Source organism: Acromyrmex echinatior, chromosome 4, assembly GCF_024713525.1.
Source record: "Acromyrmex echinatior isolate Ae372 chromosome 4, ASM2471352v2, whole genome shotgun sequence".
Lineage (NCBI taxonomy): Eukaryota > Metazoa > Arthropoda > Insecta > Hymenoptera > Formicidae > Acromyrmex > Acromyrmex echinatior.
Window position 1 is genome coordinate 4,047,166 of NC_141855.1, and position 27,347 is coordinate 4,074,512.

At 33.8% G+C, this 27,347-nt stretch overlaps 1 protein-coding gene across 10 annotated transcripts in view; it reads right to left on the reverse strand.

The window, feature by feature from the left end:
• The window catches only part of LOC105152941 (latrophilin Cirl), a 476,845-nt gene that overhangs the window by 23,497 nt on the left and 426,001 nt on the right, over positions 1 to 27,347 (reverse strand). For 7 of the 10 annotated variants that reach the window (XM_087406038.1, XM_087406030.1, XM_087406032.1 and 4 more), the window contains 6 exons: positions 8,139 to 8,245; positions 5,616 to 5,799; positions 4,817 to 4,995; positions 3,446 to 4,087; positions 846 to 1,257; positions 47 to 272 (listed from right to left, as the gene is read on the reverse strand). In XM_087406038.1, the coding sequence (XP_087262164.1) occupies positions 47 to 272; positions 846 to 1,257; positions 3,446 to 4,087; positions 4,817 to 4,995; positions 5,616 to 5,799; positions 8,139 to 8,245 (1,750 nt within the window). Of the gene's footprint in view, positions 1 to 46; positions 273 to 845; positions 1,258 to 3,445; positions 4,088 to 4,816; positions 4,996 to 5,615; positions 5,800 to 8,138; positions 8,246 to 8,921; positions 9,029 to 27,347 lie in introns of all 10 variants that reach the window. The other 3 variants (XM_087406035.1, XM_087406029.1, XM_087406034.1) reach the window with 3 other exon arrangements.

Here is a 27,347-nt window from a genome sequence, read left to right on the forward strand (position 1 = left end):
CGATTGAATGCCGATCGATCGGCGCTCGCGCAGTTATATACATTACCTTCAGTCCGCGAAATAATTGAAACGTGAGAATAGCCAGGACGAGGCAGACGACGGAAATGATGCAGCCTATATACGTGATGATCTGCAGAGCAACCTGATGGGCGATGTCCAGCCTGACGGCGTGCACGTCCATCAGCACGGCGAAGTTCGTCAGGTGATTGCATTCGCACACGGTGTGAGTCTCGTTGGTCTTTTGTATCTGGCATCCCTCGTCCGACCAGGCGCTGTGGGAAATAAGGTATCGCGTGTAGAGTAGATAGTTCGTGTACTGTTACTTTTCCGTCGGAAAGCGTCAAAAATGCGCGAGGATAGTTTCAATTTTGTTAGTTGTGTGTTATAAATAAATATAGAATATTTATTTATAATTCTTGAATCCATAATATATGTAATATATGTACATATGGTATCATATATATGTACATATATTCTTACATATATTCTTCTCATAAAAAATTTATAAAAAAATTATGTAATATTAAAAATTAAAAATTATATTTCCAGAATAAAAATTTAAAAATCTTATTCTGAAATGTATCAATTTTAAATAAATCTTTTTATTGAATACCGAATTTGTATAGAATATCGAATCTCTATAATCTCGTTTTAAGGATAAATACAGCACGGATTAAATATAATAACGAATATACTTCCTATTTCCGCGAGTTGTTGCAAGTGTTGTATACAGTTCAGTGGAAACACAGGAAGAGAAAATTGAAAATGAAGAAATAAGAGAAAGACTCCTCAGCACTTTTAGTATTGTACAAAGTGGAAATAGGATCGGACGAAGGCGAAATTACCTCAAGATGTAATCCCAGAAGACGCAAGTGGGGTTAGTGACGTTCTCGACCGCCAGATGTCTGAAATACACTCGAACGGGTTCTGAGAGCTGTATGTGTCGGCCTTTTCCCAAGGACGCCGAGATAACTTTGCTGTTGAGAAGACGGGTGGTGTTTCTCCGCGGCAGTGGCTGGGGATCGTCGTTCATGACGACGGACGGCGGCTCCGCTTGCGGCTGTAGTATCTCCTCGAGTCTGTCAAAGGCCATGAAGACCAGCCGGACGATACCGGCCTCGCTGTTGTCCAGTAAAGCGCCCCTGGTAAGTTCCACGCGATCGTTCGAGACTGTCCACCTTTGCTGGGCGGCTTCGCTCGGGAAAACTTCCAGCTCGTTGCCGATGTTGCGCGCGTCCAGTACGCGAACTTCCATCACTGTGGTGAAGACACGCACGCGATTAATTAAGCGAGTAAGTGATATCTTTTTCTTGGCGCGTTTAACGCGTTTCATGAGAATTCTAATCATTCAAGAATTCACGAAAAATACGAATTAATTTACGATAAAACAGTAATTATTAAACTTTATACAACGAACATTTATTTTAAGAATACCGAAATTGGAAATTGTTTCGTGAGGAATGAATCAATAAATCAATTGTTTTCTAATGGTAGAAATTTATACAAAGTCAGTTTTTTGTATTTCTACTATTTTTTTGTATTTCTACTACTTTTGTTTTCTTTTTCTTTTTCTATGTGACTATCTACTAGCTTAGTATTAAACTTGCAACGCTATTTTTTTTTCTCAAAATGACACGGAATACAAAATTTTTATTGGTATAGTATAACTTAATACAAAGAAATACTAAATATTTTCATAGGTCCAATTTAATTTTGCTAAATAGATCCTGCTAGCTTAATATATAGAGATATAAATAAAAATAACGGTAAAAATTGGAACACATTCCATTATTTATAAATAAAATTGTATATAAAATTTTATATGTGATTTTGAAATATAATTTTTTAAAATATACAGTAAAAACCATTACATAACATCATTAATTTAAAAAATCTACAACATTTCCGCGCAGCTGCGCGTGCTATATCATAAATTGAAAATTACGCGATAGAAAAAAAGTAATTCTTTATTTTTTCGTTTGTTATCTACATAATTAAATAAAATTAAAAAGAGTAATTTAATAAAAGTTTTATTTAATTATGTTGTTTAAAATTCATTAAAAAACTAAGTTGTTCCAAATTTGCCAAGAGATTTATTTATTGCAAGAAAGAACAATACTCTCTCTCTCTCTCTCTCTCTCTCTCTCTCTCTCTCTCTCTCTCTCTGCAAATCTAAGTGTATAATAAATGACTTTATATGTGTGCGCGATTCAGTTTTCTGTGTAAAAATAACATAAAAATGCTTACAAAAATGGATTTACCTTTAAATGTAGTATAGTTAGTATATTTTTACACGAAAAACTGAATCATTCACACTCACGTATAAAGTCACTTATTATATACTTGGATTTGGAGTGTAGCCTTAACACGCTGTGTAATTTGCCGCGAAAGGAGGGATTAAGAATTGATCGCGGTATCAATCAGTGGCGTTGCCAAGAAGAAGGACTTAATGCGGTTTCGATATTTCTTCTGGAAAGGAGGACGTTATACAGCGTCCGACCAGCTGTCGCTCATCAACTGCCCCTCCTCTTCTTTTCTCTGACGCTTTTTGCTCTCCGCTGTTATGCAGTTTATCAAGCGTGCATCTGATGATGTACGTACATACCGGCTCAATCAAGCCGCGACGCACTTCCGGGAAGTAAATCAAGTCGCTCGTAATTCCATCGTCGTTTTGTAGTAATAATAGCATGCGCTCGCGCCGTACTCGTCTGGATTATAATGTAATCCGGGCGGGTACCGGAGAATTACGATGGATTCGGATCTGTATTTTATCTAGACCGGAGATTACCGGGTGTTGGATGCGCGAGCGATATAAATCATTCGATCGTTTGCAATGTACGCTGAAGGCGAATGCAACGTGCGTCCGTGACTTTCAAAATATTGAAATGAAAATAGTTATTCCGGAGGAAAGAATTTAATTATTGTGTTACGTAACTCCACTATGTCACGAATTCTAAGTTCTATAGTTTTTCAAAATGAATGTAATTTGGAATTTTATTAATAACAAACTATCAATTTACGAATTAATATTGTAAATGTATATGTTTCGAAGATCAAGAAAATTTATAAGTTTGAAACGTATTTTGCTTATATCTGCGTCACAATTTCCTTTGATATAATAATTTACTTTCTTTTATATTTTAAATTTACAATATAACAGAAAATTATAAAATAAATAAAAAGTATATTCTCTCTCTCTAGATCTTTTAGATTTTAAACTAAATCCTATCTTATATTAATGGAAATCGCAAATTAGATTCTTAACATAATTTCGACATAATGTTCTGTAATTATCTAGGCAATTGGTTACAAGCAAAGATAGTAACTTAATGAAGAGGATATTGAAGTTCTTAATGTCTCCTTACGTGGCTTGTAAAGGAATAATAAATGCATAGTCCGATAAAATGTTCTGTAGTAATTACCAATCATCATTAGTAGTACTCACATATGTTTTTGCCTTCATGCATAATGGTCTTCTCCTGCAGAAGCGTATCGGCCAATAAGAAGGCGTTCTCCTCGAGACCGATCAGCAGCGATGTTGCGACCCTCATCTGTTCCTGATGACTAAGATCCTTCCAGGACGCCATTTGCGCTTTGTCGAGCAGATTGCTACCGGTCCTCACTACGCCCTGCAGCAACTCTGTAACGCTGACCTCTCTCTGGTTCGAATCTTGGTAGGTCTTAATGTCCAGGGCCATCTTCTCGGCCATGTTTTTGATAATCTTCGTAGTGATCATCATGTCGCCGCCGTATAAACCGCGGCTGTTATTTGTAACTTGCGAGAGTTCTCTGCTGATACCGAGAATCACGTCGCCGTCCGTCACACGGTTTTCCAGGGTGGTTAACCAGACTGATCGACACTCGCTCAGATCTGGATTGTCACGATGCCAGAAGGCGGATTCTCCGCGGGCCAAACATCGCCATCTGGCCAGACCATTGGCACCACCGGGGCAGCTTTGTACGGCCACATCGCCAGCCCTGGTCGTGTTCCAAGACAGGTTCCGGGCTACTACCGGAGGACACACTTGTCTGTAGTCATACCACGGGCTTCCGTTCGAAGTGGACTCCGGGTACAACGTGCTGGGTACTGTAACAGTATGGTTCAATCAGTATGTACCTAATCAGTACCCTAAGTAGTCGCCTAAACTAACGACTACAGTTAACGGCTCGGCGTTAATGCGATACCGACGTCGATCGCGGCGTCCTCGGGGACGCAGTTCGGAGTGCAACGACGCTCGAAAATGGAATTTCGGTTATCCCCAGGAGATCTTAATGCTTTGTCGCGATCGAATCAGAAGTGCGCTATTTACTCGCTGATTTATAGACTACAAACAAGAATGTGTTCATTATACAATGACAAAAGCAAACAATAACTAAAACTATAATATAACAAATATTGACAACCTGCCTTTAGACACTATTATCACCACAATAGCTATAATGCTTTGATCATCTATTATGCTTAGGCGCTGTCTGATACGAGCGGCTTATCCTCAAAGTCAATTCATAGATCCATAACCAGGAAACTAGATATATTGTAGCTTAATTGTTACTGTGTAAAGACGTTACCATTGTTGTCGATATAAGATTATTTCACGTAAACGGTTAATTGATTACCGACAAAGAAATTTCTGAGGATCTCTAGATTCTGAGAATTGTCTATATTGAAGATATGTAAAATGATTTTATAAAAACATCATAAATGGCATTGTTTAGTTCTACCGAGATATCAATGTTAATAGTTAAAAATGACGTATTTAATGTTATTATATAATGACGTTAATTAATGTTTCTCCAGAAAAAGAGAAAATCTTACCGGTGGTCCTTCGGCTGGTTCTCCAAGGAACGAAGGTAGATGTTGTCGTGGCTTGAGTGGTCTCAAACATAATCGGCGGCATTGCCGGGCCATTCGCCGGAGAACCATTCGCAGGAGATATTAGGTCCTGATCTTCCTCATCGACTTCGATGTCGACAGAGGACCTTGTTGATGTAGAACTGAAAATGGAAGGGTCTCATTATTATCGATAGTTTTCGTACACACCGAACTTTATGACGATCGTAAAGATCATCCTTGATATAAATGACGTCAAGGAAAATATTTGTTTTCGTTATACAGACAGTGATTGAAGGAAATTAATGGCTAACGCGCAAAATAATATGCAGGGAAAACTTTGTTCCGACATTTTCGTTCTATTATATTTTTATGTGTGTGAATACTATACTGTTGCAATTACTGCAATGTTTAATACATAAATTTGATTTCAAATTAAAATCGAAATACTTGGCTTTTCTTCTGAAGCTGGTGAATCTATTGGATATCTATTCAATTATAAATCTCTATCAAAAGTGTGTATCTTAAACACTTTAATTTTCTTTGTTACGTTTGTAAATTTGAATTATTCTTATTAAAATATATTTATTATTTCTTTTTTTTTCATACAAGTTATGTCACTTTGGTTCTTTGAATTTAATTAGTGCCTTTTAACTAACATAAATTAAGTAGGTCTTATAAACTCAACGTCAGTAATCTGTGTTACAGATTTTAGCGTCAACTCCGGGGGGTTAACTAATCGAGTCACATATTTCAGACTTTTATGTTTATGTAGCCCACTGACCTCGCCGGCGTCGTTATCGGCATTGCTGGGGTGGACGGCGCCGGTGGCTGTTGGTGTGGCTGTTGCGCCGGTGTCGTAATCCTCGAGGGAGGCCTGACAGTTGGCTTAGCGGTGCTCCAGACACTCGGTTGTGAAGTTATGAACCACGGCGGACTCGGCCGGGATGTCGTCGTGGTAGTGGCTGCTGCGAATATTTCGTCAAGATCGCTTTAATGAGGACGGGAAAACAGGCAGTATTTTAGGAAGGAGCTTTAGCAGAAGAGGAAAGGGGATCAGGCAGTTCGTCTACGAGCTTATTGGATTCAAAGACTGAGTATAATTAAGAAGGAAAGCGATTTCAGGGGTGCAGAATATTTAAAGCTTTCGAGAGGTCTCTTCGGCTCAGGAATATTGAAGTGTTCCCTCTTCTCTCTTTTACTCCCCATCTCTCTCTCTATTTTTCCCTTTTCCCCTCAGATTGATATGATGGAAAGTTTATCCATCGCGTCGAATTTATATTAGACTCTTGTTAATCATTCGATAGAGTTTGAACGAACTGTCTGTACTTTGCGTATATTCCCGATAGACCGAAGGGAATGAGATATCCGGGGTTCGGAAATACCGAGGTACTCTCATCTCTGTTTTTCTTGGCTCACTACGTTGGAAGGAGCTTATCCACTGTATCGGATTTATATCAGATTTTTGTTAATCGTAATTATTCGATAGAGCGCTTAAGTAAATCTCTTTTCGAAAACATTAAATATAGATATAATAAATAATATTTGAACAATATTTGAATTTTATTAGAATATTTGATGCGCTTAACTGATTAAACTAGTTTGCAGATTTAAATTTATGTTGTGATAAAATATAAATAGTAAAACAAGACTTTTAAAAAGATATAATGCAAAAGAGACATGACAATTTTTAGATTATAACAATTTTGCAATTTTATTAAAATTTTTAATAAAAAATAAAAATATTATTATAAACATAAATAACACAGGTACAAAAAATTTTTTTAATTTGAAGATTAGGCCATGATATTCTTATACGTATTTTGACGTTTCTAAAGTCGAATTCGAAGTTTAAATTGCTTCATTATGTTACAATTTTTCTCTATCGACGGATAGAGAGAGAGAGAGAAAGAGAGAGAGAGAGAGAGAGATAGAGAGAGAGAGAGAGTTCGATTTTCCAATATATTTAACCTACTAACTTATATATTAACTTTATAAACTTGCATATTATCGTTGAACTTACTTTCACTCATTTACCTCAACTTGCATATTAAAAATCAGGCCACAAATATCTAAAAGTATTGGAAAATCGAGTTATTTTCTGTTGATAAAAAAAATTGTAATGTGATAAAGCAATTTAGATATCAAATTTGATTTCAGACCGTCAAAATATATAAGAATATCACTAATTTCTGAATCAAATATTAAATTTTATTTCGTGTGCTTACATAATTACTAAGTACTTCCATTAAAGTTATCTCGTCTATGAAAAGTCTATTGTCATTTTTCTTCAACATCAAAGACAAAAGAAAATTTTTTTTCTGAAAAAGGTTGAGTTTTATAATTGCTGAGAGAATATATTATGAATAAAAATTGAACACTCTGCCAATATATAAATCGTTCAAAAGACATTTCGCGAATAAGACATTCAAATGGTCAAAGAATAGATAGGTAGAGAAAAAGAGAGACAGAGCACAAGAGATTAGACTGCACAGCTCCATATCGCGACTAGATCTAGCCGTGAAGGGGAAACGATCTTTAACCTCCAAGATGGCGACGACAGTTAATTCCAGAACGGGATGGTCCACGTATTTCGTGGTACTATCTCTATAGAGGTCATCTTTATTGTCCGAAAGGGTTTGCGATAAGGTAAAACACCAAACGTCGGCGATATTCATTACGATAATCGCGCGCGTAAAGGTAAGACGCTTATGTGCAAATCGAAAAGAGAACAGGAATGGATTTTACTTATTCCGTTGGAAACTACAAAGACTATTTGCTAATATATATTGATAGCGTAGAACTGGAACCCGATCTGTTGAATACGATCGCGAGACACATGAAACAACGATGGAAGGTAAATAGGAAAGAGGATTATTTAGATATCATTATTAGAAAGTAACATGTTGATAGGAAGGAAAACAAGTTGATATTTGCATTTAATATATATCATATATTTAACATTATATTAAAATGATTTAAATGTTTAAACATTTTTTAAATGATTTTACTGGATATTGATTAAATCAATTATGCTGATTGCTAATTACACTAACACAAAAATTTAAGGAAAAAGCGTTAATAATAAATAATGTAAAAAAATTAGTTTAAAAAAAGTGTATATTTCAAATAAAATGTCAAAATTTATTTTTCAAATTGCATTTATCTCAAAAATAATTTGTGTTATTTATACTTTTAAAAACAATTACGATTCACATGAGTTTTGTGGAATTTCCTGCAAAGTCCAATAACGTTAAAAAAAAATTACAGGATAAAACTGGTGTAAAAATGGAAGAGCTTTACTTACCGGACACGCATCGATAATGCGCTTCGAGATATTTGTGTGTGTTCGGGCAAGGATCGCCGAATTGCAGCGTAGACGCAACGATGCTGCAGTTCTGCTGGTCGTTGCACCTGCACGGGGATTCGACTCGCGTTTAACAAAATGACTATGGTACACCCTTACCACGTGTACCGCCATGGATCCAGCCCTGTTTCTTTCGTTTCCTCGATAGATGGGAAAAAAGAGCAATGCTCTTGGAGAGAAACTTTTTCGTCGAAATTCGTCCATTCAACTCGTATTCTTTTATTGAAGCCTAACAGTCTTAGTAAGTTTAGTTTGTGGATATTTTTATTCTTAATTCTTGAGATTTTCTTTATGATTCATTCATTTCAAAGAAAAATATTTGTAAAATATTAGTTATTTAATCGTTATTATTTTTCAATTTTAGAGGATTATTATAAAAAGTAAATCAATCAGGCAAAATTATGAAATAGCAAAAAAATTTAATTAAATAATAAAGAAAAATTTGATTTTTTCTAATATCAAATAAAATTATAAAGTAAAAGTAATAAAAAAAAAGTTATTCATGAAAGAAAAAAATTTTTAAGGTTTATAACATCTGGGCATATTGTTTAACATCGATGATCAGGTTATAAGACGAAATAAATCCGAAATAAATTCAAATTACAATTCCAAGATTATGAGGCTCTTTCGCAGCACATGAACGAAAGACGAATCCCTTGAGGTTTCTCGCGTAAATCCGCAGCCGCGCAAAAACGACATCAGAATAGAAAAATGTGAACCAACCTAAGCACTTGTAGTGAGCTTCGATGTACTTTCTGGTCCCAGGACAAGGATCTTCCTCGAAAATGTTGTTGCGCACGTCCACCGAACAGGAATTACGATGATCGCACCTGCAATCGTCACGTTTGCGAAAATGTCACCCAGCGGAACGACTTTATAGAAATTTCCAAATTCTTCGTAAAATCACTAGCTGTGAGAATCAGGTGAGCACGACGATTCCGCGCGTATTATTATTTCGAGACTTGCGTAAGTTTGACTCTCTTTCCCTTAAAAATCTTTTTTAATATTTAACAAAATATTTATGATTTGTTTAGTAATATTCTATAATTTGATTATGGTATTTGATGAATACAAAATTTCGAAAGATATATAACAGAAAGTGTGAATTAGAAAATTAAATTAGAAAATTTTTTTCGCTTTTATAAAATTCACAAAGGATTTCACTGCATTTAAAGGCTAAACTTGGTACACATTTTAGTAGCAAGTGATAATCGATTTATGAAGTGTATTAAATCATTTTATATTTCTCGAGCATTTTTAAAAATCTTCGCTCGGAGAACAAAAGCAATTTGTTAGTCTCACTGCAATTTCGGAACAAAAGCTCGGTTCTCCCGTTCGCGGAGCTTCGTTGCATCCATTATATCACGGTTGTTCACGTGTGTGTGTGTTAGCGTGTGACAGTAGGACAATGGGTTAGTAATGACACGTTCGCAACAGTTTCAGACATAAGCACAAGTTAGGCGCTCGAGGTAAGACAGACGAGGATTCTAGTCCCAGATCCGGACAAACGAACGTATGTGTGTATGAGAGAGTATGTATAGAAGTGTGTCAGCACCGAATTACAGATCCCGCCCACAATATCCCACGGTGTATATATACAAAGATTAACCGCATGCAGAGAATGTTCCTCCATTTCGAACGTGAACGAATTATTTGCACAGCTTGCGTTTGCAATCGGCAAATTATGTCGATTTATTTATATAAATTCGTATCACTTGACTTTTACATGCGATAGCAATTCATTTCTAGATAATGGCCACGGTAATGAGATCTGGGTTTCTTTATTCAACTAAATTAACATTCGTAATGAAACTAATGTTGTTGCGTTAAAACCGATTCGCCGATTCGTTTGAGTGTGCTTCGCTGACTGAAAAGATAACACGGATCTTTTTTTCGCAAAACTTTCTGTTAATTTAGTTTTGCGTTTGTTAAATCTTTCTCTCTCTCATGGCGTATTTGAAGCTCGCTCGCGTTAACAGAGAGAATAATCATGGCGAATTTTACCCGCGTGACAAAGTAAATTTTTCTTGTGCACGCGAAATCGCGACACTTTAAAAGACAAAGCGACGCGGCTCGTCGGCGATCGTTAGGTCGCGGAATTATTCTCTTCCGAGAGAATCTCGGCAATTCACCGCCGCGTTCTCGCTGTAACTACGGGACTTGAAAATATTTAGTATCACAGTATTGTCGTAATAAACTTTCCATCCCGCCGAACTGCCGAGCACGCTTGACATGATTTCTCTCCGTTAAAGATTTCCTCGTTGACGGATTTTCAAAGAGGGACTCTCTCGGAAATTTTCCCTCAAAGTACAATAAGGACAGAGTGTTTCATCTTAAGACGAAGGTTTCAGTTAACGTCGAGTGCATTTTCGTTCGATCTAAATACCAGCCAATTTTTTACAAATTGCATTAAAGTATAATTTAATAATCGCCCGATAAAGACAATTTATTTTATTATAGTAATACATGTGTTTTGTGTGTGTTTAGTTATATGAATAAATCTAAATCATTCCTGACCTATCGCATTTCTTTTAAATAGAATCTACATTTAATGGAATCTACAGTTCCATGAAAAAATTTTTATTTAAATTATAAAATTGTATTGCTAAATATAAATATTGACCTCTTACTGAATTGATTCATATGTATATAATATGTATATAACATGTATTTTCACACGTAAAGTATATAAATTTCCAATTCCAATCACTTTTTTGTAGAAACTATATATCTGATACATCCTTAATTCTCTTCTCTTTGTTAGGAGGTAATAACATAGAGGTAATAACATAGAGGTATTGCTGTTATACTTTAACAAATGATTAATTAAAGGAAAATTAGATAATTAAAGTGCTTCTTTATTCAATTATATGGTTCCATCCATTCATAAAATCAAACATAAAAATATTTTATATCGAAAAATAGAGGTCATAGCTCAACTTTATGCATAAGAGTTTAAAAATTTTATTTACACCTTTGCTTAATCCATCAAAGTAGTATTCCAAGATAGTAAATGTGAGCTTTGCACCTACAGCTTGTTTATCGCAACGCGACTCGACAATCGTTACGCTTTGTTTTAATGGTCCATTCGCTAGTCCGACCGAGATTACCCAGCGGACGTTGTAAAGGTTGTCGTTGCACAAGTGCAATATCATTCGGTGAAACTGAGATTTAACGTAACAATTTTATGAGAACGCGATGTAATGCGATACTTCATTCGCAAGTGCGACCGACGTCGCCGAAATTAAATTATCCTGCTTTGATCCTTGAACGCTGGAAAATCCAAGTCGCCGCGTTATTTTTTTTTTTTTAAGCAGTTGAATGAAATTAGAATAGATCCGTGCTCAGTAAATTGCGACTAATTCAATATTAACATTAACTCTACTGTTCTGTTTAAAGTGGATGTGAAATTTTGACTGTTTTTCAGTTAAAAGGAAAAAAATTCCGAGATGTATAGGTATATTATAAATCTCGGAATTTTTTTATTTTAGTTAGCTGAAAAACTTAGCGTCTTACTTTATTACATCATTCAGATTAATAAGATAGAAAAATTCTTAAAAAGTAAAAAATTTGTACAGAAAATAGATAGGAATAGATAGAAATTTTATATTAAACACAGAAAAAAGATTTTCTCTGTAGCAGCTATAATCTTGGTTTGTTATGATATATTTGCTACCGTAACTAAATTTATAAACTATAGCGAAATGGTTTGCTATTGCTGCTATAATATAGATATCACAGCTAAGATATTATGTCCATATTTTACACCTGTCATTTAGTTATCATACATGTTCTTAATTACGACAGCTACTTTCTTTTTTCCGTGATAAAGTCATCAAATATCAAATTCCAATAATAAGAGAGAAAAAAGTTTTTGTGAATAAAATATTAATAAAAAAAATAAACTTTGGAAAAAATACATTTTGGATCAAAAACCGAACAAAGCAGCAAGATTAAAAAATGCATTTGTGATCATTTTTTTTTATTTTAAGATTGAAAGTCACTAAAGAATATTTTTGAAGTATTCGATGGCAAAAATTTATTTGAAGCATTTTACTTTTCAATGAATATTTTAGATGTTTAAAATGAATGTCACAGTAGATGACTCTTTCTTCTATCGATTTTAATCCACGTAATAATTGCGCACAAGAGTTGTTTGCGTAGCAATCACTATTTGCGTCAGTCGTGTTTACGGTCGTCGCTTTCCAAAATTCTTGCGGATACGCCGCGAGCAACAAGTCGAAAGCGAGTCGAGAGCGAATCGAGAGCGAGTCCAAAGTGTATCGATGTTTTGGCACGTAAACAATCGATTCATTGTCAGTTGAACGGTGGTCGAACATATTTCTCTTCGTCCGCAATGTACGTTATTCGCGAGTGTCGTGAATGCCGAACGGAGTTAAGCACATATCACGCTATGCATTGCAGATTAAGGATTGAAGATTAGAATTCAACCAATCAGAAAGAAAAGAATTGAAATTAAAATGATCTAACTGGTTAAATTCTAATCTCTGATTCGCAACCCTCAATCTCCAATACGTAGTGTAAAATCATATCAGATTAGAGCTTGAAATTAAATTTGAAATTAAATTTGACCAGTCAAAGTAAAGGTTATTAAACTTAACATTGGATTTCTTTCTTTTGATTGATTAATTTCAATCTCAATCTCAATTTCTAGTCTGATACGCGCTTAACATGGATTTAACAGGAACGTTTGGCGTTCCTGTCAATCCACTCGCAGCGGATCTGAATTCTGGAGCGAACAAATCTAAGATCGATGTTCATATAGTTCGTTTTTATTTCAAGATTGTAGTTAGGTATATTACATGGCGAATTCGACTGAATGCATTAGTGCACTAGTACATAGCCATTGCACACTATTTTAATCTGAATGTGAAAGTGAAGTGCAAATATTTCGAATTATAAAATACGTGGAATATTTTATCAAGCAGTAATATAAATATATTAAAGATTACGCAGTTTAACTTGTTGCTATAATATTTATACTAAATACACTTCTTTATGTCAATTTGTGTACTACAATAGTGCATCCAACCCAATGCGCTAATCCGAGAATAGTCACCTGATTTTTTTTTACATAAACGATAATCTGAAGTGTTTTTACACCTCAATTAAAATCACTCTTGCTATCAGCATATTATTGTATATTATTGTATATTATTGTATATTACTGTTTTCCGATTTATTAGTATTTGAGAATATTATGAATATTTTAATTTTACAATTTTCTAAAAAAAGTAAGTTAGAAACCAAATAAATATTAAACGGAATAAGCACGTAAAATAATTTATTATAATAGTATTTATAATAAAAAATAGAGATAAATATAAAGATTTTAATTAATATATTTTTTTATAAAGCTTTCGAAAAAATTGCATATTTAAAAATACGTAATAAAAATAATTAATAAAAAAGAAAAGAACATGTTAAAATTTGAACAATATTTCACAATTCACATTTTTTCGTTGCTGTCATGTAAAAATACTCTAGGTGACTATTCCCGGGTTAATATATAGATACATTCATTATGTATTTATTTTGTAATTGAGATATTAAGATATTAACGTCTTAAGAATCTATATGACTCTGTGATTGATTTACACATTTTAAGATGACATTTTAAAATTGTACTTAAGACCATCTTAAATATAAGAACAAACTATAAATATCGACCTAGATGTCTCATCTATCTATAGAGAGATGCCATAAAGTTCAATATCGTGTACGTTGAGAGCTTTATATCGTATAGAGCTAGTGTGTCTGAAAGCATCGACTAGCGTCAGAGGATCATTGCTGGATAATTAATCGAAACAAGGAATTGCTGGCTTCGTTACAACATTCGGCAAGCAAGTGAGTGAATAATTTATATTATAATTATAAGCTCTTTATTCTGTACTTTGTTAAATAAAATAACAGAATTCATCAAATAGGAGAGGCAATGTCCAATATTTTGCTCGATATTTTTTTTGTTAATCCTCTTTTGGTTTTTATTATCTCCTTCTTCAAGAAAATGCAAATTAAGGATGCTTTGTATAACCAAAGCTGTAAGATTTTCTCGTTATTCGAATTCTCTGCAATTGATACTAACGAGAAACAAAGTTCCTTTAGATTAGCTGAGAAAAAAATTAAAAATCTGAAGGAAGATAATAGTTTTATCATTATCACCAATAGTATTGCCAGAAGAATAATTTCTTAACATTCTAACTTTTACAAAACGTCGAACAATATTGAACGAAACTTAAACTTTAGTGATTATTACATTTTTGTACTTTTCGTGTTCAGGAATTTCTCGTGCTCTCGGAATATTTCGGAGAAACGGCGCTCAGCACGATGATATTTCGGTATGAGGCGTCTTCCCGGCGTTATCTTCTGCTTGTTATTTCGGGATTATGAATTTTCGCGGGGCTTTTTGCATGCGCCAAGCACTAAAAGTATGTTCGCGAAATTCGATCAAGTGTCAAACAGATGACACGTCGTATAACACGGTATAATTCCGAAATCCCCGGGACAGCAGAAATTTATAGGCGCTTTCTCATGGTGACGGACGGCGCGGGTTATTTCACCGGAAGAGTCATCGGAAAATCAATCGCGAACAAACGAAACGACGAAATTCTTATCGTTCTAGCGAGAGAATCGAACGCTGTCGATATGTTGTCGCAGTTCAGGCAAAGTATCGACAGAACGCAAAGTTCCGCGCTTCTGATGTAATTGGGTCCGTTCGAGATTAGTTCGTTACAGTGGGAATAACGATTTCAATTATTAGGCAGTTGTGTCATCAACAATAATTACCGAATTGTAATATTTTGTTCCTGCGTTATTGACGCTTGAATAGCTCTTCGAGCGTGATAGCGAATCTCGTCTATTTTGCCCAATGAATTTGTGCCAATGATATAAAGAAAAGGATCGACAGCGAGATTAACAACGCGATTAAAGCCGCAGTAATAAATATATCTATGTTGTAACTATGGTTTATTAATTATGCATCGAGCAGGGTTACATCGTAATTATTCATACGATTCGCATAACAGTTTCCAATATCGTGACGTAAATGTGGTCGCGTTATCGGCGGCGTTTCATCAACAACCGAAATTACAGTGTAGCCAATTATAATGCACTGATGCTTTTATTTATTTAACAGGATGTGTCGAGGCTATCGTTTTCTCAATGTTAAGTGATAACATCCATTTCTGATAATAGAATTTCCTTGATAACAATATTCGGTCGTTCGTTAAGTATTGGATTTAAATTAAGTATCTGTCTTAAACATACGACTATATACGCTAGTGAAACAAAATAGACGTGTCCGTAGCTGATAAAAACAATAGTCGAATAATTAAGATGTGAAAAGTTATCATTATTATTAAAACATTGTCTGCTCTTAATCTTAGATTCAATTTTCTCCAATTTCATCGTGAATGCTCGGTTCTAATTTTAAACGAATATAAAGATTGTATACTTTAATTTCGTAGAAAAGTAATTTTCTTTCCAAATGCTGACTGATTATTTGGAAAAGATGTTTATAGTAGAAATTACAATTTAATGATGTTTATTAAGCTCTTCCTATACGTTAATTATACGTTAATAATTAATGTAACTATTTTATTTTATATATATTTTTAACTTATCGAAGAGAGACGTATGTTTTTTTATAAAATTTGTATTTCAATACAGTACGTATTAAAAAATTTAAGAACCAACGAGATTCGTGGAAACACATATTTTTGTATCAAAAGTTCATTATTCAACTATATAAATGAACATCTTATCATTTATGTGCAATTTAATTTTATGAGCGAATTATATGATTGAACATTAATCTAACTGTTGAATTCGTAATGTCAAATTATATCCAATTTGAGTTATTTTCAATTATTAATTCTATTCATATTCGCCACTGCTTCTCACGTCGTTAATTTAACTAATAAATAGGCGTTAAAAATAATGACGTTTATTATTTACTAAATGAATATGCTAATATGGACATTGTTTAGTTTGAAATTTATCATAGAAATGGATTGATACACATAAAAGTTAAAAAGTATCTAATAATATAGATGTAAAAAAATTTTCTTAAAACAAGATCAAAACAATCATTAATTTCGCGAATTCGGAACGGCTGTTGGATATTTCTCTCTCTCTCTCTCTCTCTCTCTCTCTTTCTGTTTTTTTTTCTTTATGCTCGCCCACACCCTTCTATCTGATTCCATCCCCATCGTCAGGTACCGTCCGGCTTGTACGGTGGAATATAACGAGGGTAAACGTAATTTCAGACGGTAAACTACGAGCGAGCACGAAAAATCGCCATTTCGCGGATGTTGCGCCGTTTATTATTAAGGTAGACCCTCTCTCCCTCTCTCCCCACGGTTACCCGCCCTGTTCGCTTTGTCTTTCTTTTTTTGACGTGCATACACAAACATACTTGCCAGTAGCCTCGCTATAATGATCGATTCGGTGGTGATTCAGCTCTTTTCCCCGCGGCGTTCGTAGTTAATATCGGCTCGACGGGGTTCTGTTGTACGATATTATTATTCGTCTGCTGATTCATCGCGACATTTCTGTCCACTGCGTGAATAAAAGTGGGTAACTCTAAGTTACGTATGAAACAGATATTTCCAACTTGTTCATACAATCCATAATTATAACATTTTTTTAAGAAATCGCAGATGAAAATCCTATCTTGCTTATATAAAATTTTAGTCATTTTATCTTTATTCTATTTAAGTTAGACCGTGCTTTACAACTTTTCTTGTTATCTTAGCGAAGTACTCAACATTAACTCGACCAATATCCGTCTATAAATTTATAACAATGAGTGTGAAAAATCATGTATCTAATTTTACTGTTTTTGTCGATAATCGTTTTTCTATCGATTTTAAGGAAATTAAATTTCTTTCTTTGTTATTGTCGCAAAAGGATTGAAACCTACTTGGATGCATATACGTATCCACGGCAACGAATGGATTAATCGCGCACATAATCCGCGCGAGTAAAAGCGCTCGGTCGCGTAAGCGGAGCTTAAAAGCGCTCCGCGTGTCGTCGGTAATCCCCGCGATTTAACGAGGCGCGTGTTTGCAAACTATGCTGCATTGTATATCTACGTGCATCTTGCGGGACTCGAATCGCCTCGTACTTCGTGCTCTACCAGTAAGAAACTTGTCGCCCAGTAAGCGAGCTACGAACTACCCCCGGTGAGAAAGCCCCCGTAAACTGGAATCGTGCGCATCGCGCGTGGACTAAACTGCGGCCCGAAACTGCGCCATTAGGACGCTCCTAAAACGGCATTTCCGGTATCTATCGCGAATACGTGACGAACATAATTTGTGGGTTAAAAGTTTTGTCACGTTGTGAGAGAACAAATCGGCAAATCCATATGATTTAAAAACTGTACTTGTTATTTTATATATATATATAATAGTTATTTACTATACACGTTTAATGTCGAATTTTACAAATGTAGATTAACTTTAGTCTCGGTTTAATTTATTTTTCATTTTTTTCTAATTCTTAGAATTAGAAAAAAATAAAGTAAGTTAACCCGAAATTAAAGTTAATCTATACCTATTAAAATAGATATAAAAAAATTTTTTACTCGAAGAGGGATTAACGAGTTCTGCGTTTATATAAAATAAATTATAGATTTTGTCGACAATGTTTATTGACTTGGGAAATACAAATGCTTTATATTTGAATATATGAGACGTTACGAAAACTTTGTAAGCTTTCTTAAAAAATATTTTTCAAATTAAATCTCCAATCTCTTGTGATCGAAATCCAGCTGTTAACCGCCAGATTCACGTGTAGCGCGAACGAAGGAACGCGATCTCGTACAGTAACGCGAGCCGACGCGACGCCTGCTATACGGTATCACACGAAAAAAGGAAGCCGAGGAGTTTTCCGTTTCAGGGCAGATGAACGGGCGAAAAGAAGAACGACCGAGTCGAGTGACTTTTTAATCGTCGTAGGAATGTCTTTGTGCCAGCGAAACCTCTCCGTCACTGGCGCAGATTTCGAAAGGACGTGTCGCGCCTGAAACTCGATGATGGCGCGTGTAGCGGGTAGTGAACATGTATAGAAAAAAAAAAGCAATGAGGGCGATATAGAGCCGAGGGTGAACGGTTTGCCGAAAGAACAAAAACGAGGAAAGAAGCGAGGGCGTTTGCTTTGATGCTTATAAGCGCTAGAGTTGCAACCGCGACGCGAGTCAGAATGATAGCATCGATATTGATGATGATGTCGTTCAAGATATTCGGATATTCGTGCCATTGAAAAAAGAAGTTTTATTTTAAGATATTAAAATGTTATATTCTTGACTCCATTTTTTTAAACACTTAAAGATACTTTAGTTTTAAACTTTTTCAATAGACAAGATGTGTTTGGATTTAAAATACTATGTGTTTTGTCTATTAAAAAAGTTTGAAACTAAAACATCTTTAAGTATTTTAAAAAATGGGGACAAAAATAAAAGACATTTCTTTTTACAGTGTCAATATCAAATTCTTCGAGTTATTTCTGCGTCAGATCAGCAGCGCGAGAATGTTACGATAGATATATCGAATGAATCGAATTAAATTGTTCATTGTAACAGTTCCTTGTTTGAGATTTAGTGATGTGCTTTCAATGATTTTGCTAATCTCAACTGCTTACGCAATAATCCAACTGCAAGAAATCTGATATTTTGTTTTTAATTTAAAAGTAATAAAGCGTTTGAATTAAAACTTGTTTTGTGAAATAATTACGATGTAACTAAATTTCACCGCTTAGTACAATTAAATTTTATCTGTTCTGTTTTATTTTTGTTCGCGGTTTAATATATTTATAGTGAATCTATCTCTATCTCTCGTCCGTGTTTTATCCGTTTGGAAAACTGCAAGTAAGTTTCACTTTGAGGGTAATTGTCGGGTCTACGAGCGCGGAAAGAGTGGGTTGGAAGAGGGCGAGAGTGGCGACCGAGCGGGGCACAAACACGATCGGCGATGCGCGCCTGCTGAAATTGGAAATTAATCGGTTTTGCGTTGTTCGCGAGGGTGTACTCTTCGTATGCGTACACTGGCATTTCGTTGAACGAACGAGCAAGCGAGCGAGCGAGCGAGCGAGCGCACGGCTTCGTTCATTTACGCTTCGATAAATCGAAGCGCCCGGGCGCGATTTCGTCGCCGAGCTGTCTAGCGATTTTCGGTGTTTTTAGCGTTTAACGTTACGAGTATGCGCGTTTCGTTCGCTCGTGCCAGGATAAATCGAAACGCGATCGCCCGTCCGACTCGTTCCTGCCAACCGATTTTTAGTGTTTTCGGTGTTCAACGTTCTCATGTGCGACGATATTCTAGCTCGTAGATAGCTCTATTTCGTACACATAAAGCTTGGCGATTGATGTCACAGTCAAACGGATGTGAAGATTATAGAGATTTTATAACAATTTTTAAAGCGCGACGCATTGCGACGATATTCATACAGTGATAAAAAAATATTTTGATTAAAGGCAATTTTTCAATGTTAATAAGAAAGTTGATTTTAAATTCATCAAAAGATTCTTATTTGTAAGAAAATGCGATTGGTCAGGAATACGTTATAATACGATAATTTATCTACATCTGATTAATATGTAAAGCAATCAATGGATGTAAAAGTGATTTTTGTTTTAATTTCATTTCATTTTAAATAAAAATTAAATAAAAATTAAATTAAATTAAATGTTATAAAAATTTTTTTAATGTAAAATTTTATTGTCAAAATATTAAGTCGATATTTGAGTACGTAATATAATTTTTATGAAAAGAATTGTTTTAGTAGATTTTTCTTTATATAAGAATAAAAAAATACACGAGCGCGTCGAGTGAGATTACCTTATTAAGATTCAATATCGTCTCTTATAATTGTTAACAAACAATCTATTACGTTATTTAAGATCGATAGGAATCGTGAACATAAAAGCGGACGAATGCCGACGAAAAAGCCTCTTTCCTTACTAGGAATTTCCCGCAGGACAATTCCTTCAATAGACGAGATTCTGCGCGGGTTTACACAACGGGTAGCCAAAAAGAAGGGCGGAAAGACACAACACAGGAGCATCTCTCCTTGGCATTCCGGGCGGCAAGAGAAAAAGGAAGGATCCATGGCAGCACACGTTGTTCTGTCTTATATATACACATATATACGTATATTTTTTGAAATAAGACAAAGCTTATACGTGTACCTGTAACGATAGCCATGCGGAGAGAAATCTTGACGCAAAATTGTAAAGACAAATCCTAAATTTATTCAAGACAGATATAAAGATTAAAAATACAAAGTTTTTTGGAACTTATGGAAATATTTACTCTGCGATATTGCAAATGTTTATGGGATCAATTTTTTATTTCACGATAATAATAATTTGACAATAAAAAATCTAAATATAATAATTTAAAAATAATTTTTAAATTATTAAAATATGACAAGATTTCTCTTGTGACACACAAATGTGCAGCCACGATCGTGAATGTGAATCAAGATATCTACGACATCTAGGAATTAATATTTTTATCACACAATTAGATGCATATTGTACCGAATCCATCAACTGGCCGACAGAAACGATACAATAGCTCACGCGAATTACACGCGCGTGGCTGCATTAAGTGATAGCGTTCATTATATAAAAAGTGATAGAAGTCAAACTTTGGAAAATGGAAACTGTTAAAGTTTGATATTGTTTGATATTTTTTTATCTAAGGATAAAAAATCTTATCTTTTTTTTTAATCACGAGTCTGCATTTAAAAAAAACTTGCATTAAAAAACTTAGAGCGTCGATAAAATGAATAATTATTTGTCATATTTATTTTTATTAATTTAATTACACTATTATATCGTTGAAAGACATTAAATATTAATTTAAGAATATTGTTGCTAAAAAAAACAACAGTTACTAAATTTGTTGGATTACTTCCGTTTCCATGATTTTCAGTTATCTCAATCGATCCTAATTATTTTACTTTACAGCAATATGCTATAATGTTCCAAATATGCTAAAAAATTCCAAAATTGTGACTAGTATCACTTTCTTTCGAAATGAACGACTCGTATATATATACATATATGTTAAAGATATTACTATACTGATGACATGCATGCGTTACGATATGATCAGTTATAAAATGAAAGAACAAGATGGAGCAAGAATATAAAATTTATCTTTACATTGTGCGAATATAATCGCAATTTCAAAGATGCTTGCACATTTACTGCAAGTACCGTATTTTTTATTTGGGTCCACCTATTATCACCTTCAACTTCGCTCAAACTTCATCGGTGTTGTCTCTGAACACCTTGTATAAACATCGCATCAACAGTACCGCAGTGAAACGCAGTGAAGCGCAATGAAACGATAAAAAATTAAAAGAAAACATTGTTCTTCATTTCTTCCCCCCTTTTCATCCCCCGCCTTCATTTCTCTTCTGATTCTTATGAGCTACCAATCCGCTCACAGCACGATGGTTGAAATATTCGTCAGACTTCTTCCGCGTATTCGTGATTGGAATACTTTTAAGTACCTAACCGGGAGCTCTCTCTCTCTCTCTCTCTCTCTCTCTCTCTCTCTCTCTCTCTCTCTCTCTCTCTCTGTTGTAATGTCTCTTTCTCTTAATCCGACCGGGGATTAAACGAGTTTTGTCGAGACAACTTGGGGGCGTGGGCAGGTACACGAACGCGCGTGCATGTGTGCGTGTATTTAAGTGTGCACGCTCGTGTACATGTAATTACGCATGTACGTATAAATGTATATATGGGCTGAAGTAAAATGCCGCGCGTCTGAGATATCTCTTTTATTTCATTACGAAAAAATCTTTTCGCGTTTGCAGTGACAAATAGCATGCAAGTTGACGGAGCCAATTTTTTTGCTAGAAGCATCTTGTATGAATAATAATCTTTTTGAATATTTCAAATAAAGTTTGAATTTTAATTGAATTAAAATATAATTAGTTTAGGCCTTATTAATTTTGATATTAGAAATGACTATATTAATAATTACCTAAAGAAGTAAAGAAATTATTATTCAAGTACTATTGACAATGATTTTAATTCGATTTACAATTAATTGCTTAAAAATTAGTAATTATTTAGAAATTCCAGAAGATCTTGGCAAACACAACATAAAAATAACTTTAACAGTCTATCCGCCGTTTGTTACCATGAAAGTTTTTCAAAAGATACTTTTGGCGTCTTTAGAAATACGGAAGGTACTGAGGATAGCGATATTTATTGCGCTATCTTCTACACCGAAGCAGGTGGTTACGAGAAGAGGCGAGATATATTGTGAAAACTCATGAAAAGATACATTAAAGAGTGAGGGGATTCTAAGTTGGAACAGAGTGAATGGGGTAAAAAGAGAACTTGATCGTTAACGAAGAGGCTTTCGTAAAATTAAGACGAAAAAAAAGATGTATATAAGTAGTAAAACGTCGAAAACTTTACCATCAATGCGATTGAGATCAGCGTTAGAATTAATCCTTCTTTATAATGCGTATTATTTGAAATTTATTGTATATTTCCGATTATTTATAAAGTTTTGACTTGAGAAAATATTATTATATACATCATTTGATGTGTTATCTTTTAAGTAATTAAATACTTAAAAAAATTAATGATATTAAGACATAATCTTTTTATAATATATACGAGATATTTTAAAAAATATAAATTAAATTATTTTAATTATATAATACTGTTATATAACTGTTGTATAACAAATATAAAATACAGGTCTTTAAAAAATAGGAAAGTATATAAATTGCACCTGAGTGTAAAATATAAAAATATATAAATAACTATTGTAATTTTCTTAAATGTACAAATCGTACAAATCATACAAATTGTACTTAACTGAATGGGATGAAAATTTTAATCTCTCTCGCTTTTTATTAATTGCAATTAAAAATATATAAAAAAATCTATAAAAATTATAAAAAATCGATCAATAAAGAAAATTAGAGAAGACAAAAAAATAAAAAAAATGAAAAATCAAATCGATAAAAAATTGCAAGACACTGAGAAAGAGGGGGAGAGAGAGAGAGAGAGAGAGAGAGAGAGAGAGAGAGAGAGAGAGAGAGAGAGAGAGAGAGAGACAACTTCGTCCACTGTTTTTCTGATGCTCTTAGATGAAATGACGTGCAAGGTAATTTGCTCGTCTAACGAGATTATTGACAAAATTTTCTGAGGTTCCAATCAGCTTACATTAAATACAGTTTTCGCTGCAAAATGATAGACATCTTGATTTTTCAAAATAAAATAAAAATCAAAATTAAAAGAAATGAAAACTGAAGTTATAATCCTTTAATTGAACATTTTTATAAATATTATAATATTATGATATTTTTAAAGGAAGAGTTATTGCTTTGTATTATTTTTTTAGATAAAATTATATGTAACAAAATTTTTAAACTTTTGAGCATATGCGAACTTATTTGAAATTAAATAAAAAATTAAAGTTGCAACATCTATTAGAAATTATGTAAGTAAAAACATGAGATAATTTTAATTATACATTTTTGTTGTTTCATTATTGATTGATTGATTCTTAATACAAAATTATTTGAATTAAAAAATTGTAGACATATCTAGTTGTCAAAAGGAAAATTGAAGGAAATGTGAAAATGAAGAGAAACTAAAGCTCTTTGCCGAGAAAATATAACTATATTTTTTATTAAATGAGATTGTGAGAAATTTAATTCTGTATAACATAATTATAAAGTTTGTGTGATTGCAATTAAGTTAAGTTCGAAACAATCGGCTGAGAAGTGAGATTGGTTGAATAGTAAGAGGAAGTTTGAGTAAGAGAAAAAAATTGGGGTCAAAAATGGATTATTTTTAATTTAATTCAGAACATATAATAATTAAACCCTCATGATACAAACATCGAGAAATAATAAAACAGGTTGTATGTCTAATTTCAAGATCAATGATAAAATTTATAAATTCTCTGGCTATGCGTGAATGCGCAAGAATAATAATAAATATGAAATTAACATTTTGCATTGTCCAACAATTTATAATAAATACTCGCTCATCGCACAACATGAAAAGCCGTAAGCAAATCGATCTGAAAGATTATCTGACAAAAAGCGATTTCCATTCCGACGTATCTTCCAATCAACGTAACAATTTGCAATAAAACCATTGCGGGCGATAAAGTTTCCCTCGAAAGCCGCATCGCCATTAGCGGATTACCGTCGTGATTTGAGAAGAGTTATCTCTTGCAAAAAATAATTGCTATTCTGTCTTCCATGCGACGATAATTTACAAAGAAATTATTCCGCGCATACTGCTACCGATAAAAAATTCAGTAAATAAAATTTTATATATATATATATATATAGATATATATATATATAATATACATATATATATGTGTAAATAAATTACTGATTTAAAAATTCGCGATTTATGTCTATTTTTACCAATGTATATGAACTTTAATTTCGGTTAAACTTATTCTTTAGCTTTCTTTAATTCTTCAAACAAGACGAAGAACAAGCTGAATCAAGATTACAGTTAATCTAATTTGGAAACGGATATTCTATAAAAGATTTAACTTATTTAATGGTTAACTGATTCTTTATCATTTTCTTGCTTATATTCATTATTGACTTAGACAAATAAAAGGTTTCTATATGAATCTTCATTATTTATAACAAATTGTCGCGACTGATATTACTTCGCTAGAATAAACAACATTTGAATCGCTATTCGCGTGAATTAATCCGATCCAGTCTTGTCATTCCCGGCGCCGATTATCACCTCGAGTGGTATATTTTCGTAGACGAGAGAAAAGTTTTCCAGAAGGATAGAGAAAGGCAGTCCTTCATTACAAAGAAATTTTTACTGAAAGATGAAGGATAAACACGAAGTCCAAACTTTCATCGGCGTGATCATTTCATTAGCAGTTAGCCGCTCCATTCTGCATGGCGGACAAAAACTTATTTATCAGACGGGACAAAAGTTTCGTACTGACAAGCAAGCAGTTCACGACGATACTTCGCGTCGGCATAATTATTGTTTCCCCTTCGATGCGGCTCGCTTAACTTTGGAAGAACCAAGTTCCAAATCGTAATAAAGAGAACCGAAGAAAGAAAAATTGATCAATGAAGAAAAATGAACTAACCAAACATCACAAAGCAATTATATTTAAATTTAATTCGATGATATGAAGATGTAAAATATTCGAAATAACTTTTCGAAAATATGAATTAGAAAAAAATATCGAAATTATATGTAACGCGTTATGCTGAAATTTATAATTTACAAAATTGTAAAAATATTTTCTTTCGCAAACATCTCTCACATTTTATTACGGTTATAATTTTTCATAATTATTCATACATAGATCACCTAAGTGCTCTCGTCAATCGCACAATGGCGAATCGAAAATTGCATATCGGATTGATTATCGCTCACGAAGCGGCTAAATATATATATAATCTTTGCCAATTATTAATCATGGTTCTTTATTTTGATACGAAAAATCGAGATGCGGAACGATGCGACGTGTATAGTATAATGATTCTATCTCACAATATGATGAAGGAGAAAAAAAGAGATGATCTCAAGGAAATTCGCGATCAAGAGATGAGTCCGAGCGAGAGATCTGATGGCAATTAAATTTATATATTTTGTCGAGTATCTCTAGCAGAAAAACCCATCTCATTTCTCAGCTTCTCTATTATTAACTGCGAAATTCAAGCAGTAATTTCAGCGTAGTTTAAGAATAAAAATGTGTGTGAGATGATAAAAACTCGATAACGAAGAAGTAATGATCAACGACAGTCAAAGAATTATTAATACAATATAGGATATCTATGAAACTTTTGATTTCTATATTGAATTTATAGATACTAATTCACAATCAAAAGTATAAAAAACTACTTTTTTAGAATGCATTTTTTTCTATGTATAATATGTAAAAATATTTATGAGAACTCGCACATACATTATAGAATCAGTTTTATTCACAGCGCATCATTTCAGACTGACGCATTGCTTTGCGGACATCTCACATAATTCAAACGTAAGTTTACGCGTTTCAAGATTCGGTGTCTATTATAATTTTATCTGGCGAATGTACTCGTACGTGGCGTAGAACAAATGCGTTCATTGCGCTAAATGGCGACGAAGCGAATTTCGCGGCATTGGTTCGGTATCCAATTTCATTAATCGTTCATTGCGCTAAAATTCCCACATCACCCCCTCTGTTATCTACCAATTTCACTTAAATCGTAATCTCGGACGCGAATCCACCCCTCGCACCCGCCTGCCGCGGCCTTTATACCGACACTTTGCCCCCTTCCCCCCTTCGCTTTGTCCCGGTTGCAATCGGCAGACGGTTAATCCGCAATTGGTTTCGCTAGCGGTGCGATTAAACGGAATTCCCAAATGATTTTGGCTCGTCCTCCCACCATGCGCTCGATTATTCGCAGGCACGGCGCGCAGAATTTTCGTAGCCCAGCGTTTGCTAGGTGTTTTGCTAGGCTATGCAGCACGGTTTGAGGTGAACTTGTACGAATTGTCTCGGCCTGGTTATGCATAATAAGTCCGCGAACGATTATTCATTTACAATTTGGTGTAACGAGATTATTATTATTCAGTCATGAGTAGTTGAAGAAAGAGATAAAGAAAGAAGGAAGATTAGCCGACTATAGGATTATAACTTGTTACATTACTGATTACATTATATACTAAAATGAATCAATTTTGAGTGTATTCGTGAAAGTTCTAAAGTCATATTAAATCATAAATAATGATATTTATATTATTAAACAAATTCTAAAGAAACATTCCAAATATAAAAGCATTGGTAAATATTAATTAAAAATTGACCATGTGCTTAATGATGGTAACGTAATTAATTAACATTTATGAAGATTAATTTAACCTTATATCTGCAGTACGTATATAGATATAAATGAATTATGTGAGAAAATTGCAAAGGTTGAAAAAACATATTGCTTAATTTATACATACTTGATTTAAACTTTTCGAAGCCGCAACCATATTACCATAGACCATATTAATATTTGATAATTTCATTAAAATAAAAAGCGGTAAAACAATAATTAATTTACCCTGTTATATGTCTACTAATATTTGTTTAAGATTACTTTGAG